Consider the following 24,194-nt stretch of genomic DNA (forward strand, 5'->3'; position numbering starts at 1 on the left):
GCCACTAGGTTCTTCATGACCTTTTTTTTTTTTTCCTTAGATTCCATATATATGTGTTAGCATACAAGGTTTTTATTTCAGTGAGGATATACAAGTACCTGGGTTAATAAAAAGTTCTGAGAATTAAAAATTAGTAACCAAACCTAGGTTATTCCAAACTTTTAACACTCTAATAATAGAGCTCGTCCTAAAAATAAAAATAAAAAATTAAAAGTCAGTTACTTTGTGATATTCAGATGAACTCACAGAGGAGTGAAAATCATGCCACTAAATTGGATTTCCCACTTCGTGGCTATAGTAAAACAGGTTAAAACTAGGACCCAGATACTTAAGTAACAAGTGTGTTCTCTTGTGACTTGTTCTGCTTCTGGGTAAATTCACATGGCCGTTTGTGTGGTATCCCTGGGTGGACGAGTTTCCTGATTTATAGAAAAGTTATCTACTGTCAGTGCTTCTGTAAACTAAGTTTTAAAGATGTTCGGAATCGTAGACAAGATTAAATAGTATAGCATAAAAAAATCAGTAAGCTGTTAATTATGGAAATGAAAGGGCTGATATTAATCAAACATCCTAGTTTATTTTGTGTGACTCATAACTAATGCATCAGAGTATAATATACATACAAGAAAAAAGAGTACTCAACATAATTTAATATTTCTCCTATAATTTATAATTTATAAACATATTTATAAGTATATTTTATGTAGCTATAAATATATTTATATATGAATTATAATTTATAAAGTCAGAGTAAGAACACAAAATTCAGAGGTATGAACAGCAGGGATTTGTGTACATAAGTGCCAATTAATTGTTTCATAAATGAACATTGGACTATATTAGTACTAGTATTAACAATTCTATCCCCATTTAGTCATCAATGCTTATTTAATAACTTCTGAATATATTTTCAGGTTTTATTCTAGCAATGAATTTGAAGGCTACCCTGGAAGACGAAATATCTATAGGTAATTTATATCAATTTATTCTAGTATTTTTATATATTGAAATTTAAATAAAAATCTGTCAGAGTCCTCAGAATGTATAGAATATTTTAAAAAGCTGAAATGTAATAAAATTAATTTGTGAACTAAAATAAAATATTCAGACTGTTGTACACCACATCAGTATAAAAATATACACCCCCCAACATATTAGCTGACTCAAAATGTTTGTTTTCAAAAAGAAAAATCAAGAAATTTTAATGCTGATATAAACATGGTACTAAACATTTCAACTAAATTTAGAGGTAATTGAGGAAATTCATTTTCCTACTGTGTATCAGGCATTGTATTTATTCCCATAATGTGTGCTTTCTTTTAATGTGACTCGCTTTGTCATAAGCCTATTATGATTGGAAAGAATTCAACTCTGTCCCTAAATTAGTGTTTAAGTTAGTCCACTGGCCCCCTTGGTGACTGGAATGGTGCCCTTTAAAGCCCCTTCTGGATGTGGAAACAAAAACAATAGCTACCATGGGCTGGCGGTCTGCGATAGGCACATTTTTATCTGCTTTACATATGTAATTTCATTTAATCCCCACAACAACTCTATGAGGTTGGTGATATTGTTGGAGCCAGGATTTATACCTGGGCATGCTGACCTTGACCCCTTACTGTTAACTGCCTACCTAATGTTTTCCAAGATCACACCAAAATATGAACATGAATACTACTAACTGTAGCTGAGAAAATAAGAAATTTTTCCCTCTGCTGCATTCCTCTGTTCCCTCCTGGATCATGGCTTCTCATCTGTTGAGAAGACTCTCTCTCTGATGATAGCAATGGCTCTGGCCACCCTCTAACATGCCCAAGGCAAGGTCAGGGGCAGCAGCGGAAGGAACCCTGCAGTGGCCACAGGTAACCTTACTACCACAGCAGGACTCCAACTGTGCCTCCATCCTGGCATAATTCCACCTGGTCATCCCCAAATGAGACTCTGAGTGTTTGGGGTAAAGTCTGGGAGGCAGTTTGTTAAAGCCAGTCACCCAGAGAGTGGGCCCAAACTTGGTAAGTACAGGTTGGCTTGTGTAGGAATGTGTGGAGGGAACATTTCCAGGAAGAGCTTCCATGAGCCCAAATTTCCTGCCAAATAAAATGAAAGCCACAGGAGCTACATAGAACCATGTTTCTTATTTGCAATTGGCTAATTACTAATTTCCCCTTCTAGATATATAAGGACAGGGACCCCTTTTTTTGGTGATACTGTCAGATCTTCATTGTATCTTTTGCCGTGGGAACACAGGAAGAAAGACGGGACGTGGAAGAACTATGCATTCTCAACCACTTTGTAAAGTGTAAGAAAGTGATGGTTAGGAGAAGTGACTACTTGGCTCCCATTCGAGGTGTTAGATATTTCTCCCACCGCAGGAAAACCACAGAGGGCTTCTCTCTCAAAGTCTGTGCCTATTCAGGCAACGATGGACTGAAAATCAGACAGATCAAAATCCTGTGATTCCCCCTTTACTTTAAACGATATTGGCAACAGAAAAATAGAGTGAGTTTGATGTCAATATGTAAATTAGTCATTTTACATGGAGTAGTACATTTTGATAAATACAATCTCAAAATTTCAGCTTAGTTTTATTTTCATTTTCCTCTAGAATTAGCATTGGAAGCTATCCTCCAAGCAAGAAGTGCATTACTTGCCATCTAAGGAGAAAAAGGTGCCAATATTACACAGCAAGTTTCAGCGACTATGCCAAGTACTATGTCCTCGTCTGCTACGGTAGGTAATGGACCTAACGCATTCTCTACCCTCCTCTGCCACTTTCTTTGTCCTCGTCATCACTATCTGATCAAACCTTAGCTACAGGTTACTGAGCACCTGTTATATGTGAGGAACTTATCTAGGTTATCTTATCTAATGCTTATGGGGAAAAATGTAAGGAGGATAGGAAGGAATTATTATCTCCATTTTTTGTAGTTGAGGAAACAGACCTTTTGTTAAAGGTCCACACTGCTGGTAAGCATGAGAGCCAGATGGGAGCAAGAGTCCCTTGGCTGTAAATCCCAACCTCTTACCCACCAAGTGCCACAGCACCATGATGTTGTATTGCCAAAACAATATCATAAAAAGAAATGTCCTCTGATAAAATGGTTGCTGGACTTCAGCCCCATTTACCTGCAGAAATGTCAGTCTCCTATAGCCAGGGAAAGAAACCTGAGCTCTTTGCCTTGGAGGCCAGCAATTCTTTGACCTATAGCTTCAATGCAGATGGAAAATGAGCTTTTGTCACCTAGTATCTTCTTTCTAAATTTGGGAAACATGATAAGTAATTCATTCAAGTATAAAATAAACAAGTAATAAAATATACTAGACATTTCCTGGATGTTTAGGCTATATGTCCATTTAGCAAACAATTTCTATCCAGATAATTTCATTTTATGTGTAACCTTTCATCTATATCTTGGACACGTAGTAAAGTTGGGTTAGGCAATCAGTAGATCAATGAGATACATTAGGACCTTGGTAGTCATCATGGGGATTAGGAAAACTGATCTGTAAAATATCTACCCCTCCATTCTCTGTCCCGACACCGCCCCCCTATTCCCATTAATCCCTGAGTTTCCATGGGAGTTGAGGGGGGACAGAAAACAAAGGGGGTTATTACAAAACATATGCCACTCTCCTGTTTCTGGCATCAACTCCACATATTCCGGTGGGCAGCTCAGAGAATAAATAGAATCTTTGACTGATTGAGATCCCTGCTCAGCTGTAGAGGACCCTGAGGTCTCCTTTACTTCCCAGATGGAAGACCACCCTGACATGCCACTTCCTCAGTCCAATCACCTGGGCCCAAAACCTCAGCCCCAGCCTTGGAAATGAGTAAGCATTTTAATCCAAATGCTCCCTTCAAGATGGCACAAGATGTCAGTTTAATACAACATTTTCACAAAAGGTTTGGTCAGTGGCATCTCTGAAAAGTCAAAAGATTGTTGTTCATGACCATATGTGCTGATTGTGGTTATGGCATTTCAAGGTATACATTAAATGTCCCTCTCAAGTTATATGCAACATTTTTCATCCCAAGCTATGTGTTTATGCAGCATATATTGAAAGCTTACATGCCAGGCACATAGTATCATTGAACTAACTGTCCTGAGTCATCTGGTTGTCTATTTTCTCTCTGAAGGTAGAATCTGCTTTCCTTTCATCTTTATATTCATAAGTCCAAAAAGAATGATTAGTGCATTATAGACATTGAAGGTTTGCAGAATGAACATAGGTTCTAGGGAAGATCAAAACATTGCTGCCTTTTGCAAAGTGTACCCAAAACATCATTTTTATGCTGATATATTTACTGATAAAGACATCAGTGACCCTACACATAGAAACATGCATTTATATTTATATGCATTCTGCATTTGTACAGTGCTTTAATGCTTTTTGAAAGCACTATACCACTTTTTATATCACTTTGTTTTCCTGAGATCTACTTGAGCCTAAGTGCCCCCTGAAGAGTAAGGAATCAAAGACTAAGCTCTCATCAAAAGTTGGTGAAAGACTCCTTTCTAGAACTTGAATCGCCTGACTTTTCCACACTCACTCTTCCTCGGCAGTATGGTAATTTCCCATTTAGCAAAAAATATACTGTGTGGGAAGCATCACATCGTCTGGTGTTTTTGAAGCTCCAGTAAAATGAGTCACTGCACCATCATAGGAAAAACCTTGAAATCTTTCCCTTTAGGACTAAGAGTAAAGCTTCATTATGTAACTTCAAACTCTCCAAAAGGGGTGGTGAGTAAATCCCAGATAATAGGATTTTGAAATAGGTAAAATCATACTGATGATGCTGATGGAACAAAAGCAATGCAAAGGATGCTTATGCCACTTGGATCACACCCTCAGACCACTTGTGTCAAGGGCAGTTAGTCATTAGTTTGCCTCATAGTTTGGGCAAAAGAGATATATATGCCAGTTGTCTCTATTGGAACTGCACACACATGAAAATTGCATAAGGTCAATGTTGATTGACTAAAGTCTAGAAATTCAGATTCATGTCTCATGGCCTTACATTCTAACAAAAAATATAATGTGTATTTGTCCCTTTTAATAACGTTGAAGAAAAGCTAACCAAAATGAAAACCTCTGAAATTAAATTCTGTAAAATTATGAGACTCCACACCGTAAAGAACTGCTGGTTTTTGAGGGAGCCTAATAAACAATATCGCTTCTCCTCGCTCTCAGGTTAGACTGAGGAGTCAGGCAGGAAATCAATATTAGCTTTATTACCTGTAAAGGTTAATTGGAAAATGTGGCTAAGGTGTGAAGCTTCCTAATACTGTGCCCCAGAATTACAATTACTCACACAAATATGGGTACCACTAGATAGCCACTGGCTTCGCCCATGGGGCCGGCCACTGTCACACTTACAGCACTGGAACAGATCAAAACAGTCCTGTTCTCTGCAGGCTGAAAGACGCCAGGAACAAGGTAGAAGAAGGAGCTACTCATACTCTGGTTTTCTCAGGACTTACCACATAGGTCATTCCCCCTCTCCTTGCTTGGGACCAAGGATGCTCTAATGGCACTCCCGCCACAGAGGAGGAAGCATCAGGAGTGCAAATGAACATCTCCCAACCTCCATGTTTGTTGCTTTTAACTCCTTGGCTGCCTGAGCAAATTTACCCTTCAAAAATGTATTTCCAGGTATTATTTATTCTATAGTTCCAGTAAGTGATCATGTTTAATATTTGTAGGTTTTGTTAAAAGGGCCAATTTCTGCACCGAGAACCTGAATTCCATGTTGGAATATATGGTGGACAGTGATTTGCCACCCGGACGTCCCATCTTCAGGTCTGAATCACTCATTTCTCCAGCTGCTGAGAGGGCTGCTGGCTGACACCTCACAGCTGGGCCCCCCACTCCCACCCCCGAGATTGCTCTCATCCCAGGCCACAGCCAATTACCACTTCATTCTGGGGTCTAAAAGCCAGCTCAGTTGGCCCCATTCAAGACAGCTCTGTGGGCCATACATCTCCAGAGCTCCCAGTGGGGTTGGCTGAGGTCAACACCGCACCCCAGATAAACTTTTGGTGCACAAAACTCCTTCTGGGTCTGTTTCGTGGGGAATATGACCCGTCACAGCATATTTGAACAGGAAATATTTTCTATATAAATGTATTTCTGCATATAGTAATTAAATGAAAGAAAAAAAGATGCTGGGTTCTACTTACCAAAATAAACTGAACATCAAACCAAGAAGCCAGATTGAAAATACATTCTAGGTACTGGAGAAGGTTATTTGATAATAAAAACACAGCTAAAACTGGCCCATACAGCATATCTTCCCAGAAGGCCATTTATCACTGCAGCTTCTGGGACCCATTTGTGTAATTAGATCTTAATTATTTAGGATCGCTCTTGGAAAAGTGCACAGGCAACTCTTCTCTTATGTCTGTCCTTTGATTGGGCTCTGGTCTCATGTGTTCTTTCAATGTAACTTAAAAGGTGATGCTTACTTCTCTATGGGAGAAAAAAAAATAGTTGCAGAATTAAAAGAGGTAATTGAGCTTGACAGTAATCACAAATACTACCAGAAGTTCTTGTTGAAAACTAAATGTTATTTTAAAACTAACCCATGTTTTTGTTTTCATCCTATGCACAGGCCCAGGCCTCCCAATATCCACCCTTCATGATGGCCACACTGATCAAGGTACTCTCTCTCCCACGCTGTTGTCTTGTCCTAAGAAATCCTGGACTCTTATGACACTAGAGGAAGCAAGACAGTTTCCCCACGCCAACAAGGGGAACAGTGATGGATTCTCTTATTGTATAGCTTATGATTATATAGATCAGCCTATTCTTTGAGTCAAACCTGATCATATGAAATTTAATAATTATTTGCAGTAAGAACCTGGCTTAATGCAAATATATAAGAGGGATTAATCCTGTCTTCCCCAATCACCCTTATCAAAAACACAGAAGCTTAGAATTGGAAGGAACCTTAAGATTTTTAGAACAATCTCCCTCCCAAATAAGAAGACCTGGTTTTTTGGTAACATCCCAAACTGGAGAAGAGTTCCAGATATAACTCCAGTTCGAAGCAGAGGGTGACTATCACGCTAGCTTTTTTGTTTTAACAGCTACATCACACTGTTGCCACGTATGAGAGCCCTGAAATTTGGAGGCTCTTTCCATTTTCAATTTCTATCAAGACAGAGCTCCTCCATCCCGCATTTGTGATATTGGTTCAAAATAGTTCACAGCTCAAAGATGACCGTTTTTGCTCTCAGCGGAGATATCAAAGTGTATAACTGCCCTGAGACTCTTCCTGCGGTTCTCTGTTATCTTTTGATTTACTATTAAACATTATAGGGTTGAAGTTGATGGAGTCGAGGGACTTCAGCACTCTGCTTTGGAATTAGTTTGGCTGCCAGCTCAATGGCCTAAGTATAGGTGAAAATAAGGCAATGAGGAAAAACAGAGTAGATTCAGGAGCTCAGGACAGGACAGGCATTGTAATAATGACACTGTGAATTTAGTTTCAGTTTGAAGTTTGGGGTTTTTTTTACCTTGTGTCTAATAATGAAATACTTTTAGGAATAATAGATTGTATTTCTCATTTCAACCTGCAGTGAGAGAAATTTTAAAGCAAGAATAGTTAGGAACTTGTAAGTTTTGGTTTTAATGGAAGTCACCATAAATGTATAATTTGCATTTTATCATGACCGCAAAATAAAGGTCAGCTTCCTTTTTTTTAATGAGTTTCTACTTTCTTACTATCCTTCTCATATTCCTGCCAGATACAAATTTCTGTACTGCTTACAAAGCCTTGTTACTTCACCCAATACTTACAAAATAGGGACAGTGTTCATGTCAGTCTCATATATGTCATGTATTTATATGTTTTCTAACTCTCAAAACATAATGCAAATTCTTCTACAGCACAGTTCTGCAAACTTGCCTCAAGATGAAATTCTCCAGAGAGGTTTATTATAAATACAGATTCTCAGGCCACCCCCAGAAATTCCAGTTCAGTAGGTCTTATATTGGGCTAGGGAATCTGTGTTTTTAATAAATTCCCAAATAAGTTTTGGAGTTGCTTGTTAGAGCAGATGTTATTTCTTCTATTTAGTTCTAGTTTTCTCAGCCATTTTCCATTGCATTTCGTGCCCCAAATTTTCATTCAATAGATATTTATTAAGCACTATTACATTAAAACAGACTCTGTACTAGATACTAGATCCTTAAAATGAACAGATACTGGGTTAGAAATGGTCCCTATCCTCAAGGAGGTTATAGATCAGTGGGAAATGCAAACGTGTGAATGGGCAGTTACAAGACAGTGGGGTAAGGTATTAAGATAGGGGAAATAGAGATAGCATAAAAACATATAAGCAGGGCACCTCATCTGGGGTAGGGGGCTTAGGAAATGTTTCCTAATGATAGCTACATCGACTTTAAGACTCATAAATATAAAGGAGGGATTGATGCTGTTTGGATGTCTAGCTTGCTCAAGTGGGTTGGTATTGATGCTTTTTACTGAAAGATGGGATTCACAGTGGAGAGAACATTTTGGAGAGATGATGAATTTTGTTTCCAGTGTTGAGTTTGAGGTACTGATGGCATATAACTAAGAAGAGCTGTCCTGGAGTGACATAGTTTTGGATCTGGATGTTGGAGGATTGCTTTGAACTGAAGGTAATCATCATGAAGTCATTCATTTATGGAATGAATGGTTACTAAGGTTACTAAGTCCATGGAAATGGATGATGCAGCAGAGTGGGGAAAATGAGGGTGGGCAAGGGTAGTGGAAAGTGAGCCTAGAGTAAAACTGTGCAGAATACCAACACAAGAAATGGAAAGCGAAAAATGAACCTGTAAAGGAGACCCAGGGGGAACAGGAAGGAGGACAACCTTGAGAGTATGGCGTCATGAAAGGCAGGGGAAGAGAGGATCTCAAGAAAAAGAGAGTGCTTATCTGTGTCAAGTGCTTCAGAGAGTGAAGCAAGACCTGCTCTAAATCAATGAGCTTAGCGAAATAAGGATGAGCATTATTAGCTTGGTCAGAGAAGTTTCCTTGGAGCAGTGGAGGTAGAGGCCAGACTGAAGCAAATTTAGGTCTACATAGGAGGTAAATAACTAAAAAGAGACTATTTTCAGTAGATCTGACTGATGAGCAAAGAGGTGGAATAATGACTGGAAGAGATTGATAGAGGTTTAAGTTAGTTTTTGAAAGCTCACAAACATTTGAGCATGGTTGAATGCTGATGGAAGAAATTTGGAGACCAAAAGGGGTTGAAGGCATAAAGGAGGGAGGTCGCTGAGAAGGTGGGCAAAGTGCAGTACAGAGACAGGTGAGGAGATTAATCTCCAGCATTGTGATGAGAGAGAATGAGGAAATTACCGATGTAATTATATGAAAGTTTGTAGAAAACAGTGCAATGGCTTCATTTTCTCTGCAAAGTGGGGTAAAGTCATTGGAAAATAACAGATAGTACTTGAACCAGATGCTATAAAAACCCAGAAGAGTTGGCACTTGACATGGAGGGCCCAGCTGAGGCTTAGTTGCTTCGGGCAGAGCAGATCTTCATTAAAATTACCTAACTGATTGAATAACCTTATTTATCAGATTTTCTGCAGATTCTTCACATAATTTAATCAATGAACAATATGTCATAGTTAATGTGATTTAAACAAAAATCTCATATATGATCCATCATTCTTACCACTTGATTTCATTGTAATGAAGAGTCTTCAAACATTTGGAGAGCACATACTACATATCATGCACTTGGTACTGAGCATGCTGAGTGCTGAGTATACAATGATGAGTGAAAGAAGGCAAAAGGTACAGTCTGGGCTGTAGCACTCCTTGCCACATTATACATTGCTAACGCAGAGCCACGTAGAGAAGTCCAATTGCCACCCCTCCCTCTCCTCACAGCCCTGTGAAGTTCCATTTTGCCTCCAAGGGGTGGGAAAATTGCACATTTACTATCCGTAAAAATGCAACCCTGGACTGTAGAAGCTTTAATAAGATTTTCCATTCAACTTGTCATTTCAGTAAGTCATGAATCAGAAAATTTCAGTAGCTAGGAACAGAATAGAAAAGGAATCAAGGTCAACCCAACGAGGCAACACCTGCGTGTTGTCTCTGACTTCCAGTATCTGTCTACAGAATGATAAACATGGTCTACATAAATAAATATTGCAGCCATTCTTTGTGCTTACTCCACATAGATTCCCTTTATCCTTGACAGTTCCACACTCAGAACCCACACAAGGAGAAGGAAGAGCTGGCTCCATTGTAGTTATAACTGAGTATTCATTTTATTTTCTTTTTTGTTTTAACTTTTTAAATTGAATTATAGTTAATTTACAATGTTGCGTTAGTTTCAGCGTACAGCAAAGTGACTCAGCTATACATATATACATATTCTTTCTCAGATTCTTTTCCATTATAGGTTATTATAATATATTGAATATAGTTCTCTGTGCTATACAGTAGGGTCCTTGTTGTTTATCTATTTTATATACAGTTGTGTGTATATGTTAATCCCAAACTCCTAATTTATCTTTCTCCCCTCCCCCTGCTATCCCTTTTTCTAGTTTTAACTTTTAAGTTGCCACAAGTATCTCTTTCCTAATGGATTGTCCAAAGTTAAAATGAAATGTATTATGTATCTTATACAACTCGTACCAAAACATCTATACTTGTTCTAAGATTAAATATAACACTTTGGAGCAAAATGCCATGAGTATATGAAAACTGAGAGTTACAAGGGAAGTGGTTTGGCAAACTTAGTGTAGTTACAAGTACTACCCCCAGCTCCCCATCTTCAAGGACCACTTTTTTAAAAAGGCACAAAAACAAGGAGACCACAGGACTGACATATCTCAGAAGTCATCCAGACCCTCTTTTAAAAAATAAAGCCACAAACTCCACTTACTATACAAAAATCTAACTTCTCTCTAGACGATACCTAATATCTATCCAGGTCAAAACAAAGCTTACAAAAAGTCCTCTACTGCTAGGAACCCATTCAAATGTATCACTGATCTACAGCATCAGGAGATCAATATATTTGTTCAGTTACAAAAATTAAAGTGTGAAACATAACTAAGCTCAAAGATAAACAGCAGTTTTTTAGGAGATCTTTTAAGGTGAAAGACAGAAATCATAGTGTGTATATACTGCTGTTCTTTTAAGATATGTAACTACCTTGAAAGAAAGGATTTGAAGGAATAGGATGCACAGTAATTCAATTACAAAAAGAAAAAAAAAAGGAAGAATATCCTATATTAAGCAAGTACAGCAGGAAAAGTTTAAGAAAGAAATAGATATAAAAAAATCACAGAATTAATATTTGACCTTACACATTGAAGATTTTAAAACAAACTTTGTAACTATAATACATACTTAATTATTTTAAATTTGAGGTTTCAGCAATATAGATTTTGCTTCTACCACCTTTTCAGTAAAAATAATTTTTTTTAAATGTCACCTACTCAGGTCATGGCTTCATGTTATAAAAAAAAAGTTAAAAACAGGAAAATGTGGCTGAATAAACATTGTTACTTCTGTGATTCTGCTCAAAATGTATTTTGATGCCATCAGGGTCCGTTTAAGAGACAATGACTGATGTCCTTCATAAGCTCATCCCTGCTTTAAAGGCTGGATTAAAAATATCCTTGTCAATACGAAACTCCTTAAGCAATCCTTATACAGTTTCAGTTTCATCCATAGTAAAGCCAAAGACTTTTTAAGAAAGAATTTTCCAATAGAATTTCTATTAATTAAAAATGAACATTTTATGTTTTTTTCAGAACTTAAAATCCTGGAAGAAAATAAGGAATTGGAAAATGCTTTGAAAAATATCCAGCTGCCTAAAGAGGAAATTAAGAAACTTGAAGTGGATGATATTAGTAAGATCTTTTAAAGATTTCTCATGAATAGATATGAAGCTGAACACTTATCTTGCTTTTTTAAAACAAAATTGCCGGGTATATATTATAATCCAAACTCTACAATATTACAGGATCTTAATTTTAAAAATCTTACTGTCACATTAAATTTTTATGAAATATCTTCCATATGTTTGTGTATAGGTTGATCTTATACTTTTCTATAGCTCCATTTCAACACTGATACTTTTTAAAAGAGTTTATCTAATTTTAATTTTAAAATGTGTGTTTCTAGAAAAATAATAGTTCAACATTTCTAGCAATTTGTAAATTGGACAAAAATATGTAATAAAAATCAAGTAAAACATAGTCTTTGTTCTTAACAATTTACTAGTTATAAATTGATTTTATGTTATATATTGTTATTAAAGAAAATAAATAATGCTATGAGTGTAGTGGAACGAAGATTTTTCTCTGTTTTTGTTTTTCAAGCTTTATGGTACAAGATGATTCTTCCTCCTCAGTTTGACAGATCAAAGAAGTATCCCTTGTTAATTCAAGTGTATGTAATATTTTCTTTGGTTTAAAAACTATTTACTGAAAATATGTTGGATTAAATACACATTTGTGAGATAGAATGAACCATTCTCCTCTGTAACAGTTCCTATTGATGCTGTTTTTATATATTCCCCAACTAATCAGAGTAAATAAAATATGGCTATTTAAAAGAGCCTGAGAAAGTTTTGAGATTTTTAGATGGACTTGCTTGCATTTACTGTTTTGAATTTCCTTTGTATGGCAAATTGCCTAATGTGTCAGAATACCTTTGAGATAGAGAAATTGCAGCCAAAAAATATTGTAAATCATCTTAACATCTTATGTAATTGAGTTAGAAATGAAATAAGGGAATGGAATACATTTTGTGGAATCACACCCAAAATCAGTGCTGACCTACACACAATTTGCTTAAAACACCATGCATTTTTTTTAGTATATCTTATGCCTGCTTTTAGCAAGTGGCAGGTGGCAGAAATGACGAAAAACCCACACATATTCCTTGAAATGCCAACCCTAGATGTATCCGTTTTGGGGAATAGGAGAGGCTGTGTCCCAAAACAACTTCCTTGTAGCAAACCTCTGGGAAAAGCCTGGTCCTCTCTTGATTTTGAGCCAGTTCTAATGCCACTGTTATTGAAATTTTATCATACAAATGTACTGGGAAATACTAAAGGCAATTCTTGGCCATGATGGGAAGTTGAGTTTCACAAAGGAATCAGAGATTCTATCTTTTTCTTTTTTCTTTAGGTATGGTGGTCCCTGCAGTCAGAGTGTAAGGTCTGTATTCGCTATTAGTTGGATATCGTATCTTGCAAGTAAGGAAGGGATAGTCATTGCCTTGGTGGATGGTCGAGGAACAGCTTTCCAAGGTGACAAACTTCTGTATGCAGTGTATCGAAAGCTGGGTGTTTATGAAGTTGAGGACCAGATCACAGCTGTCAGGTGAGCGCCTTCTCATTCAAACAGAAACTGATGTCAGCAAAAGTCATGCAGTCATTCTCGGGGTTCTCCATCCTTAATGTCTTAAATCTTTTTGTCTATTTTCCTGACTTCATCTAAAGCTATCATTAACCTTAAAGTGATATTTTTACCCAATATAAGAAAAAATTATTCACGGAAGAGAGAAGAAAAATGATTTATGGTGAAAGATGATAAACACTCTCTTTCCATGTTTCAGTCATTCTAACAGACTTTCATTACCATGGCTCACAATTAGCAGAAAAATTTGTATAACTCTAGGGATGGTCTGTAGGAAGCCAGACATCTGAATTTGCTCAAGCCTTGTGGATTCTACCTCATAAATTTAGAAATGGCTCAAGATTTCATCAGCACTATATACTTATAGATATTAGCATTCTTTCGTAATTAAACTAGCTATTTTAGCAAGAATGTGTTTTCCTATTTTCATTCGACAAAAAATTTCTTTTACATAATAGAAATTTACAAAAACATTTAGGGGAAAGAGATTTATAATCTGAGTTCTTCTTCCCAACTACATTCTCAACCACAATTTATGGCTCAATCATCTCTTCCTGAAACAAAAAGAATAGAGTCACCAAAATTGTTCCTAATTTGGAAACACTGTGCAGGATTCTTCTGGATATTTCTGTACAGTTGTTGGGTTTCTGTTATTATGATGTGAGTAGGTGAAGTTGGAGAATAGTAGTTTGTAAATGTAAAAGCTAACACAGGCTGACTGTACTCTTAGTCATGGATATATGTGCATGAGTGATGTCTAAAGGTCAAACACTGTTTCACAGCAAAGAGCAATTTAGAAAATTAATTAGTATGTTTCTTTTATCATCTTAATATCATTAGCAGTTATTGAGTTCAATGCAGCACACACAACACAGATTATATTTAACAACAAGGCGCCAGGCCCAGACAACACTTTTCTGTATTTTTTTGTCTCTAATCAAAGCAGAATTTAGACTCACAAGTAATTATTTTTTTTAAATAGAAAAGTAATCATAACCCATATGCTTTCAAATTTTTCTTTCATTCTGTGAACAGTAATAGACACACTTACACCTAAAACATTCAGTTAAAAACAAAGTCTATTTGAGTAAAATCAGAAAATTTGATAAATAAATTATTAAATAACACTATACAATCTGTAGGCATCATTCACACCTAACTTCTAGGAGGCTCCGTCTTTCTTACTGATCCAGATTTTTGGCCTTTCCACTATTTTAACTTTTTTGAGGGAGTCTTCGGCCTGATGGAGAGTCATAGAAAAGATAGTTCAAAGAAAAACTCTGAGATTCAATCGTTTATGTAAAGACTGTGGTACGCCTTAAGAATATTAACACAATTGTCAGCATTATAGACTTAATTCTTCATGGTATTGTTTTTGGCATTGTGGGTCGGGTCACATTTATTTGTATTTAAACCATGCAATAAGCACCAAGGACATGTAATCCTGGGACAACATCAAAAGACAGAGATGTAAATTATGGTTTGTAATTCAACTTTCCAAAGTTAGTAGAGCTAAAAAGTGGTTTGCTTTGGCACTGGTTAAAAAACAATCATCATTAACATCATACATCATTATATTTTTGTGCATTTATTTACCACGAAAAATGCAGCATTCAAATTTAAGAGGAAGACCTCAAGAAACAGAACAGATAGAACTGATAGCTTCTTAATGTTTTTCCTTGGATGAAATGAAAATTTAAACATGAAACCCATGTATAGACCTTAACAAAAATTGTTATTTCTGGAGTCTAACATATAGGACACGAAGCCACAAATTCTATTGATTTTCACAATAATATAAATGCCTTTGGCATTTAGAATGGAAAAGAAGATGGACCAGAGGCGGTAATTGGCTACGTTTACCTTCTCTGAGCCATTTTTAGGATGGAACCTGAAGAATGTCTTCCTACTATAGATCAGGCATATGTTCACTCATTGACTCAGCCATTCAAGAACAGATGAAATATTAGTATATGCTATTACAATACTCTGTATAAAATTGTGCAATTTACAATCTCAACATTCAGTGCACTTACAGTTTTTGAAGAGTGAATAAACCACATGCACTCAAGGGAACATGGCTATTAGATGGAACTTTTTGTATTCACCTTAGTGAACACAGGCAGCTGTATGGCAAAGCACATATACAGCAGTGGAGATGCCAGTGGGGACTGGCCTTGGCTTTGCTTGAAACCATTATTCTGCAAAAGGGAAAGGGAAGCCTTGAAACCCTATGCTTTGAGAAAACAAAAGCTAAAAGAATAGACTTATAGTGATAATTCTAGAAATAATTCAATCACATATCTTCCTGAGAAGTGTTTTAGGAATCAGACACTGAATGTCTGACTTGAGGAATTGGGATTGTAATTCCTCTATGGTAGTCCTCAAATTACCTCCCCTCAAAGAATGAAATTTTTCCCTGGGATCTCTTATGAAATGCAATCTGGCTCAATTTTTTATATACCAAAAAAAATCATAAGTACATATTTGGAAACCACAGTAAATACTAGTCAGGGTCAAGAAACAGACCCAAGCAAAGCAAAGCCGGAAAAAAAGAGAGACCCTACAACCGCACAAATTTTGTCTATACATAAGACAAAGCCCCAAAGGATATGCTTGTGAGGTCAAAGCTTAAGTAAAACTGAGACCTGCTTTCTTCAGGCTCCTCTGCAAGTGGTTCATACGTGAGACCCTTAAAATTTCAGTAGTTATACGATCAAATCTGCTTATTTAGGGTAGGTTTGGCATTTTTGACGTTCCCACAATTTTGAAATTTTATATAACTTCAGGGTTAGCGGTAAAGAAGGATTATACGAGAAAAAAATATATCATACTGTTATACATGGTATCAATAAGAACATTTCCAAAATAGAATAATAGTAATTGATTACTAAGATTTCGAACTGGCCTTAGATTTAGGGCATTTTTATGAGAGAAAAGTTGTGAAGTCCAGTCCAGCCTCCAAAATTAGAAAAAATGCTTTTTCACTTGCTATTAACATTTTGTTGATTTAACCACATTGTCAACAGTATCTCTGATAACCCTCCTGGAAGGTCTTCAGAATTTGGAGGTAAATTTTATAGAGGCTTGTTGGTCTCAGATTATCTAGCTAACCTTTAACCTAGTCCTTCCACAGTAAGTGTTAATGTTTCATTTCCATGTTAACTATTGCACTATCATTTCCTGTAAATGTCATCCTTTCGGAATAAACCTAGGAAGGGAGCTGTTAAGAATTTCCTGTTCCCATGTATCACCTGTTATTTGCTTTTACCCCAGATGCAAGGCAATATGATTGCTAGCTTCTGGGAGATCATAAAATCACGATTGATTTTATGGCTCAGAACTGGCTTCAAGCACTAGCAGCAAGATTATTTTTTTGACACAGAAAGTGAACCTTCTTTTCTTTCACTTGGCTTTTGAAGTTTGGGGGAGAATTGCCGAAATGCCACAATTTGCTGCCCGTTTTCTCTACTTTACTGTGACCAAGCATCAACACAGGTAGCAACTTTCCGTTTGCTACTGCGTTTCTCCCCTGTAGACTCTTGAGTGTCCCTCAGAATCAGTGTCGAGTAAGCTGTGACTGACGGGGCTTCTTCCCATCTGTTTGTGCCGGGCATCTGCCCAACTCCTCTATGCATCAGAAACATGCATTTTGAATCCATGCAACGAGCAAAATGGTTGCTGTGAAATCCCTTTAAGAAATTCCATTATTGAACTAATGCAAATCACTCGGTCCTAGTTCCAGAGAAGAATGAGAAAGGGCATTAACGTCACTTAAGGCAGCCAAAAAAATAGTATTTTTCTGGGGTCATGAGTGTCACTTTTGTCTCTTCCCCTCTTTTCCTTCACTGTCCCATCCAGGCCTCTAGAATGGCTCATCCACTTTGCTGTTTTCTTCCACTGCTTCTGCTTCTCTAAGAGTTTCTTGAGTTTTTATTAAAACGTTCCCCAAATAAATCACAATTGCTCTAGAACACCAGCCATCAAGGAAGCATGGAATAAATTAGCCTAAAACACCCTCTTTTTGTACCAATGACGTAGTTAGATTTCTGAGGGCTTCCCAGGACTTTTTGAAGGTTGTCCTTCAGCATGGTCCCTTGCTCCTAAGGATAGATTTATTTTCAAACTCATTTTTAAATGGAGGCTCTCCTGTGAGGGAAATTGAATGAATAATGTTCATATCCTGAAAGATGCATACAATTGTCCAAACCATGATGAACTGAGGGTACCTAAGTGTGAAATGGGAGAGGGATGGATATTTTTCCATGGATGGATGTGACCAAAAATGAGACAGTGACTATAATGCATGTCAACCTACATAAAAGGTTAAAACAAGGCAAGCTCAAAATTGTCAAAAAATGAGTTTATTCAGGAATAGCAGAGGAATTGAAATTCTGGACTCACAAACTGTAGCAAGCTATAGGCCCATCCATTGAGGGTTTGGGGAAGGCTGTGTTTATAGGGAGGGAATGAAAGAGGGGAGAGTTCAGTGAGAGTCCATTAGAATCAAAACAAACAGAGACCAGCTTTGACTACTCCCTGGGCAGACAAAAGCAGTCCCGTCCTACAAACAAAGCTCAAGTCAGCATATTTTGAGAAACCAACCCAACTTGGGTCATTTCTTGTTCACGCCTCTGGAAACCATAAGCAAAACTTCCCAAGGTTGATATGAGGCAACCCCTGACCAACTCCCTATCATTTAAGAAAACTTCAAAATTACCAGTTTCCTGGAGATCAGGCATATATGGAAATCAGTCTCTCAGTCCTGAGGGTACATGTGTGCAATTTTTCATTTATATTCTTCAGTCCCATTTTAGGTTGAAATTCTTTTACATTAACATCTAAGCAAACAGAATCATAAGAAATTAATAAATTTTAAAACAGCAATAATGAAACCCTTTTCCCCAAAAGCTGGAGATTTGGAAATTTGGCCCTAGTCATGGTGCTATTACTTCTGGTGTTACTATGAGCCAGTGTCTCTTTTTTTTTTCTTTAAAATATCTTAAGTGCATTTAATAGTAAACTCAAAAACATGTGGCTGTAGTGTTAGAACCTGAGTTAACCATTTGCTTGTTCACTGCATTAAAAAACATTTTCCCCTTCCAGTCTATTCTCGTTTGCTGAATATGAGCCCGTCTCTTAACCTGAGTCCCAAGGAACTCACCAGCACAGTTAGGGTAGGAGGCCTTACAGCCCTGAAAGTATTACTCAATAGATGTACCAGAGAGTCTAAAGGATCCTTTTATCCCTTGCAGTAAGCATGATAATATTCTTTTAACTATTTGTAAATGCAGCCTTATTATGCAAGTGTTTAAACAAAGAAAATGTAGCGTTTCTATTAAATCTTTGGATTAACTATGCTTGTGTAATGAAGTAAATGTCATGTGTACGCACTTAAAATTCTAAAAATTTGTTTCTTTTACTTTAGAAAATTCATAGAAATGGGTTTCATTGATGAAAAAAGAATAGCCATATGGGGCTGGGTGAGTTGTTTTATATGTTTTATGCCTGTTATTTGGTTCAGCAATCATCATTCTCTAAAGTGTTCGCCTATAAGGTTTCTCATGAAATGTTAATGTTGCAACATAATTTAATCTGTCAATGGAAACAGTCAATTTGGATAATCTGGGCTTCAAAGTGGTGGCTTTAAGTGTTTGTTCCTTTTTTTTCAATCATTTAGTTTCTTCCCTGTATAGCAAATTAGCTCATAATCGACACATTTTCACTTAATTTCTGGTATTAGAGTATACTGAACTGAGCCATATTCATCAGAACTTTAATTTCCTTTGTTATTTTAGGGTTAATATATTTCTTTTCTTTTATATGTCATCACTTCATTTTCATGAAAAGCTAAGATAAAGTTTGAAATTATAGAAACTTTCACAATATAAATTTCCTAGGACCTAGCCTATCCTACTTATATCTTGGCTGTTTTGATTCTTTTCTTTTTTTTTTTTCTTGTAATCAAATTCTTCTACCAGACGTAATGTTAATTTGTGCTAACTGGAGAGAAATAATTATTTATTACTAGTTATAGATCATGGAGATAATTTCCCACGTTTGAAGAGCTGCACAGGTTTTTTAAACACACATTAAAAGGAAGTGGCAACATTTATCAGTCACGGGCAATGAAGTCACTGGAAAGTTTAGAGAAATATGGGAAAGAGTTTAGATTTGCCCATTATAAATTATGATAATTACCCTTCAAAGAAGATTTCCTGTTTCACTTTTTGGTCTGAATTTGTACATTTGCAAGTCAATTTGCAGCCATTTGTGCTTGGGTTGTTTTTCTTGGCTGTTTTCTCTGAGCGCGGCCTGCACAAGATGGAGGGAATGAAACCCAATATTGAAGGGAATCTGCAGGATTCCACTCATCTCTCAGTTCAGTGACCAGATGAAGAACTGTTATGAATTTGTGGAAAGTTGTTACTTCAAGCCATTTGGTCCTTCTTAAAACTATCAAATGTTAAGTATCTAAACAGAATGGAATTCAAATGGGTGGAAATAAATGAAATCTTTTTATAGTGAAATATTTCAGAGAAGACCTTTCTTACCATCCATTTTTATGAAATTTCCTAAAGTAAACCCTTGAAAGATTCACATTTCGAACTGAACACTTACATATAATATTAACATTTCTCTTAGAGTTTCACTTTGCTTTCACTTCAGGCTTTGAAATGACCGAAAGCCACCTTTTAACTTCACTTCTAGAACATTCTAGGTATAAGTGGTTTGGTAGAGAACCATGTGTGTGGGATGATTTAAGAAACCCACTCATCATGTGAAGGAGAGTGAGCTTTATCCATGTCTCTGTGACATGTTTCTCTTCTTATTTTTCTATGTTTCTGTGATCATTACACTCCATTCCTTAAATGTCAGTGTTTTTCTGGGTCTGGTCTTGATTCTTGTTGTTCTTCACTTCCTTGGGGATACCCACGTGGTTTCAAAGATGGTGATGCCTGCCACCAGCCCCCTCCTCTCTCTTCTGAGCTCCACGTTTCAAATGGCTACTGATCCTATTTCCCAAATGTCTTACAGAGGCCTCAAGCTTAACTTGCCCAAGTTAAACGTATTATAGTCTACTTTAAAACAAGGCTTCATCTTCAATAAGGACCTCACCACACACCTAGTCACCCAAATTAGTAAGTTCAGAGCTATTTTCAGCTTCCCCTGCTCCCTGACTCCAATACTCTGTTGATTAGTAAAATTCTATCAGTTCTGCCTTCAAACATTTGAGTCTATTCTCATCATCCCCACTGACATTGCTTTAGTTCAAGTTTCTTTATATGTAACCTAAATCAGAGCTTCTCAAGCTTTAGCTTGCATAAGCATCACCTGGAGAACGTGTTAAAACAGTTTCCAGGCAACCCCCCCCCCACCCCCGACCAGTACTCCAGGGTGGAGCCTGAGGGTCCACTTACGTGGACCATAGGTTGGGTGGTACAGGTTTAACTATTCCAGTTGCTTCTTAACTAGCCTCCTTGCTTCGGTCTCACAAACTCCAATGTTGCTAATGAAGTTATTGTTCCAAAACACGATTCTTACCATGTTGCCTTTTTGCTTACATATTTTCTAGGGCTACATGTTGACCTCAGCCTAGTGCCCAAATACATTTCCTTGCATGCAAGGCCCTTGGCAATCTGGTTGCAACCTACTTTTCCAGTCTCTCTCCTTCCACTTCTCCCCACACTTTATGAATAATTTGTCTTATTCTGTGCTTCCTTTTTCCCGTGTGTTGATCAGTCCTGTTTCCGACACCTGCAATGCCCGGCCTCTTCTCCCATTCCCCATGTCTTCCTCTCTCCAAAACACAAAATTCCTACTTGTTCTTTAAGACCCAACTCAGATATGACTTTTTGTGCTCCAATAGCTCTTTATACTACTTTTATAGGAACTGCCATGCTTTATCTTGTTTGTGCATTGTTTGCTCTCACAAGAATCAAGGAATGGACTTTGTCTTTCTTCAACTTTGTTTCTCAAATGTTTAGCGCAATATTGGCCATCTCACATATCTATGATGCTGTTTAAACTGAATTTAATCCTGTAAGTCAATGTTCCCCCAAATGTGTCATGTTAGTATCAGGAAATTTGGGGGAAATGTTCTCTGGTCTAATAATTTGGTAAACTATGAAGTCTATATAATAGTGTATATAGCCCCTATAGTAAAGAATCCTGTTAAACTTTGTTTAATACAGTATTACCAAAAAGTATTTGATTCCATGGGTACCTCTCTTAGTGGTGGTCTTGAAGTCAATAGGGAGTGGAATTGGAGCCTTAGAAAGATACTCCTGGCTGCAGAATGAAGAGTAGCCTGATGTTGGGGGAGAGAGTGGTCCAAAGGGCTAAGAGAGCAGTGATAATGGCAACAAATACCAGGGGCCTGAATTTAGGCAGTGAAGAAGGGGGCAGGAATAGGTCATAGCTCTGAGTGCTCTTTTATAGTATAATAAGCAGAGACCTATGGGAAATTGGAGAAGGGAAAGAGAAAGACGTTGAGAATGACCATGTGGGTTTGTTTAGCTATCACTGTGTTCCGTAAGTACCTGTTTCTATGAAGTATTAGATACCTTAGTGGTCTGAGAAATACTCTAAAGCTAGCCACGCAATTTTTTTTCTTTGGTCAATTGGTCAATGAGTTGCAAATCTTACATTTCCCTCCATTATCCAGATTAAGAAGGGGAGAGAAGGCATTTTTATCTTTTTATCTTACACTTTCATTTTTCTGGCACACAAATTAAAGTCCAGTAGCCTGTTTTTAAGCTTCCTCTTAGACGTCCACTATGCACACAGCACTATGCCTAGGAAGTGTCTGTTATGACACTGGTTCTGACCTGGGCAATTTTGCCCCTTAGGGGACATTTGGCAATGTCTGGAGACGCCGTTGGTTGTCAGAACTAGGGGAATGCTACTAGCGTCTAGTGGGTAGAGGCCAGAGATGCTGTTAAATATCCCACAATGCGCAGGACAGCACCCAACAAAAAAGAATTATCCAGCCCAAAAAGTCAATAGTGCTGAGGTTAAACAACCTTAATTTATATGAAGAAAAATTGAAGCAATTATTCTGACAATTGAAGAGCAGCAGGGGTTTTGCCTAAATTATTAGAATAACAACCTCATTTATGGGCTTTGCTTTGTTAATATAGACCTAGCCAGGTGGTGTTGAATAAGCATTAGTTCGTGATTTAATCTTAGCTCCCTTCTCTTCCAGTGACTAATTATAAGCAATTTGAATTGCTACGTGTGATCAACGATGTAAAAGTAGGACAAATGCACCTCTAATGAAACTATATTAGACTCTGAACTTAAAACTTCCCAAAGAGGTTGCCCTAATGTAAGGATATAGAGGAAGTGTCTTGTCGGCAGGCATCCTGCAGTTGAGTCCCAGCTCCACCGCTTACTCTAAATTTATCCTGAGCCTCAGTTTCCTCATCACGAAATGCAACAATAATTTCCTCATCAAGTCAGTGTGAGAGTTAGATGAGTTAATAGGAAAGTCATATATTAAACAAATATTTATTCCATTCCCACTGTGTTTCTGATTGTATTGTCAGTGCTAGGGAGACATTCATTAACCAGACAGACAAAAATCTCTACCTTTATCGAGTTGGGAATGGCTGGGGAGAAAGGCAATAAGGAAGATAAATAAATAACATATATAGGATGTTAAACGATGATCAGTGCAATGGAGAAAAGCAAAACCAAGCAAGAAAGGAGCAAGGAGCATCATACAGGATTGGAGCAATTTTAGATTAGAAGGACAGGTGAGGCTTTTTTTTTTTTTGAGTTAAGACTTCAAATGGGAGGGAGTGAGCCATACCAATTTCTGGGGATAGAGAATTCCAGGCAGAGGGTGGCAGCATTTGCAGAAGTCCTGGGGCTAGATTATGCTTGGAGAGTTCAAAGAACATCAAGAGAGCCAGTGAGCAAGGGGAGGTGGGAGGGGGGAGAGAAAGGACACAGAGCCTGTGGGACCACAAAGACTGTTGCAATGACCTTGGCCATACAAACATTAGCTAGTTATTATTATTGTCTGTAGGTGAAATGTTCCAATCTGCATTATAGCTCCCATCAGAGTACTATTCCATAAATCCCTCAAAATTCTGTGCCCTTCTAAGAATGTTTTTAAAGATATCCTTCATTTAAACAAAATGGCAAGGCATCTAAGTGCAAAGGACAAAATTCTAGAATTCTCATGGCCAATCTGCTCCGTGGGTTCTTTTCTTTCTGCAGCCACCCACTCTGCCTTGGAGCCCCACCCATGGGAGAGCAGAAAAAAGTCAGCTCGGGTGGGTTTTTTTCTCTTTATTTCTACAATAGAAACAGCTTTTCTAAGCTGCCTGAGAATTTCAAGTACACCTTCTTTTATTGTGCTGCTGCTACACTAGTTTGCTTTTACAAATTCCTAGAGGCAATTTGTATTCATGTTGAAAGCATGACAATTTTATTTACATACTGCCCTATTAGCTAATCACTGAATAGATACAAATTAATATTTTTATAATTCCTAAGATTTTGGACGGAAGTGTTCAAAACCCTTTTTACTATATGCAAATGCTTTGATTTCGAATGTCACTCCATGCTATTTTCTGTTCTGGGGCATAGGAGAGGAGAAGCAGAACCCAGTATTATAATTTGCAGTGATCACACTTTTCCAATAAAACCATAAACAGTAATCATATTTCTAAAGGACTCAAGCTTACTCTACTTTCGTTTAAATCAAAAATTAAGAAGGAAGAAGAAATCTTTTGTTTCAGTAATAGTTGTTGCTAACCTGCTAATCAAAACAGATTATTTTTATGTTTTAA

General features: G+C 37.2%; 1 protein-coding gene across 3 annotated transcripts in view; it reads left to right on the forward strand.

Annotated features, from left to right (window-relative positions):
• Positions 1–24,194, forward strand: part of FAP (fibroblast activation protein alpha) — a 72,524-nt gene that overhangs the window by 42,779 nt on the left and 5,551 nt on the right. For all 3 annotated transcript variants that reach the window (XM_068544997.1, XM_068544999.1, XM_068544998.1), the window contains 7 exons: positions 915–968; positions 2,603–2,727; positions 6,611–6,658; positions 11,776–11,874; positions 12,346–12,415; positions 13,159–13,353; positions 18,818–18,872. In XM_068544997.1, coding sequence (XP_068401098.1) covers positions 915–968; positions 2,603–2,727; positions 6,611–6,658; positions 11,776–11,874; positions 12,346–12,415; positions 13,159–13,353; positions 18,818–18,872 — 646 coding nt within the window. The remainder of the gene's footprint in view (positions 1–914; positions 969–2,602; positions 2,728–6,610; positions 6,659–11,775; positions 11,875–12,345; positions 12,416–13,158; positions 13,354–18,817; positions 18,873–24,194) is intronic.

Source organism: Eschrichtius robustus, chromosome 5, assembly GCF_028021215.1.
Source record: "Eschrichtius robustus isolate mEscRob2 chromosome 5, mEscRob2.pri, whole genome shotgun sequence".
Lineage (NCBI taxonomy): Eukaryota > Metazoa > Chordata > Mammalia > Artiodactyla > Eschrichtiidae > Eschrichtius > Eschrichtius robustus.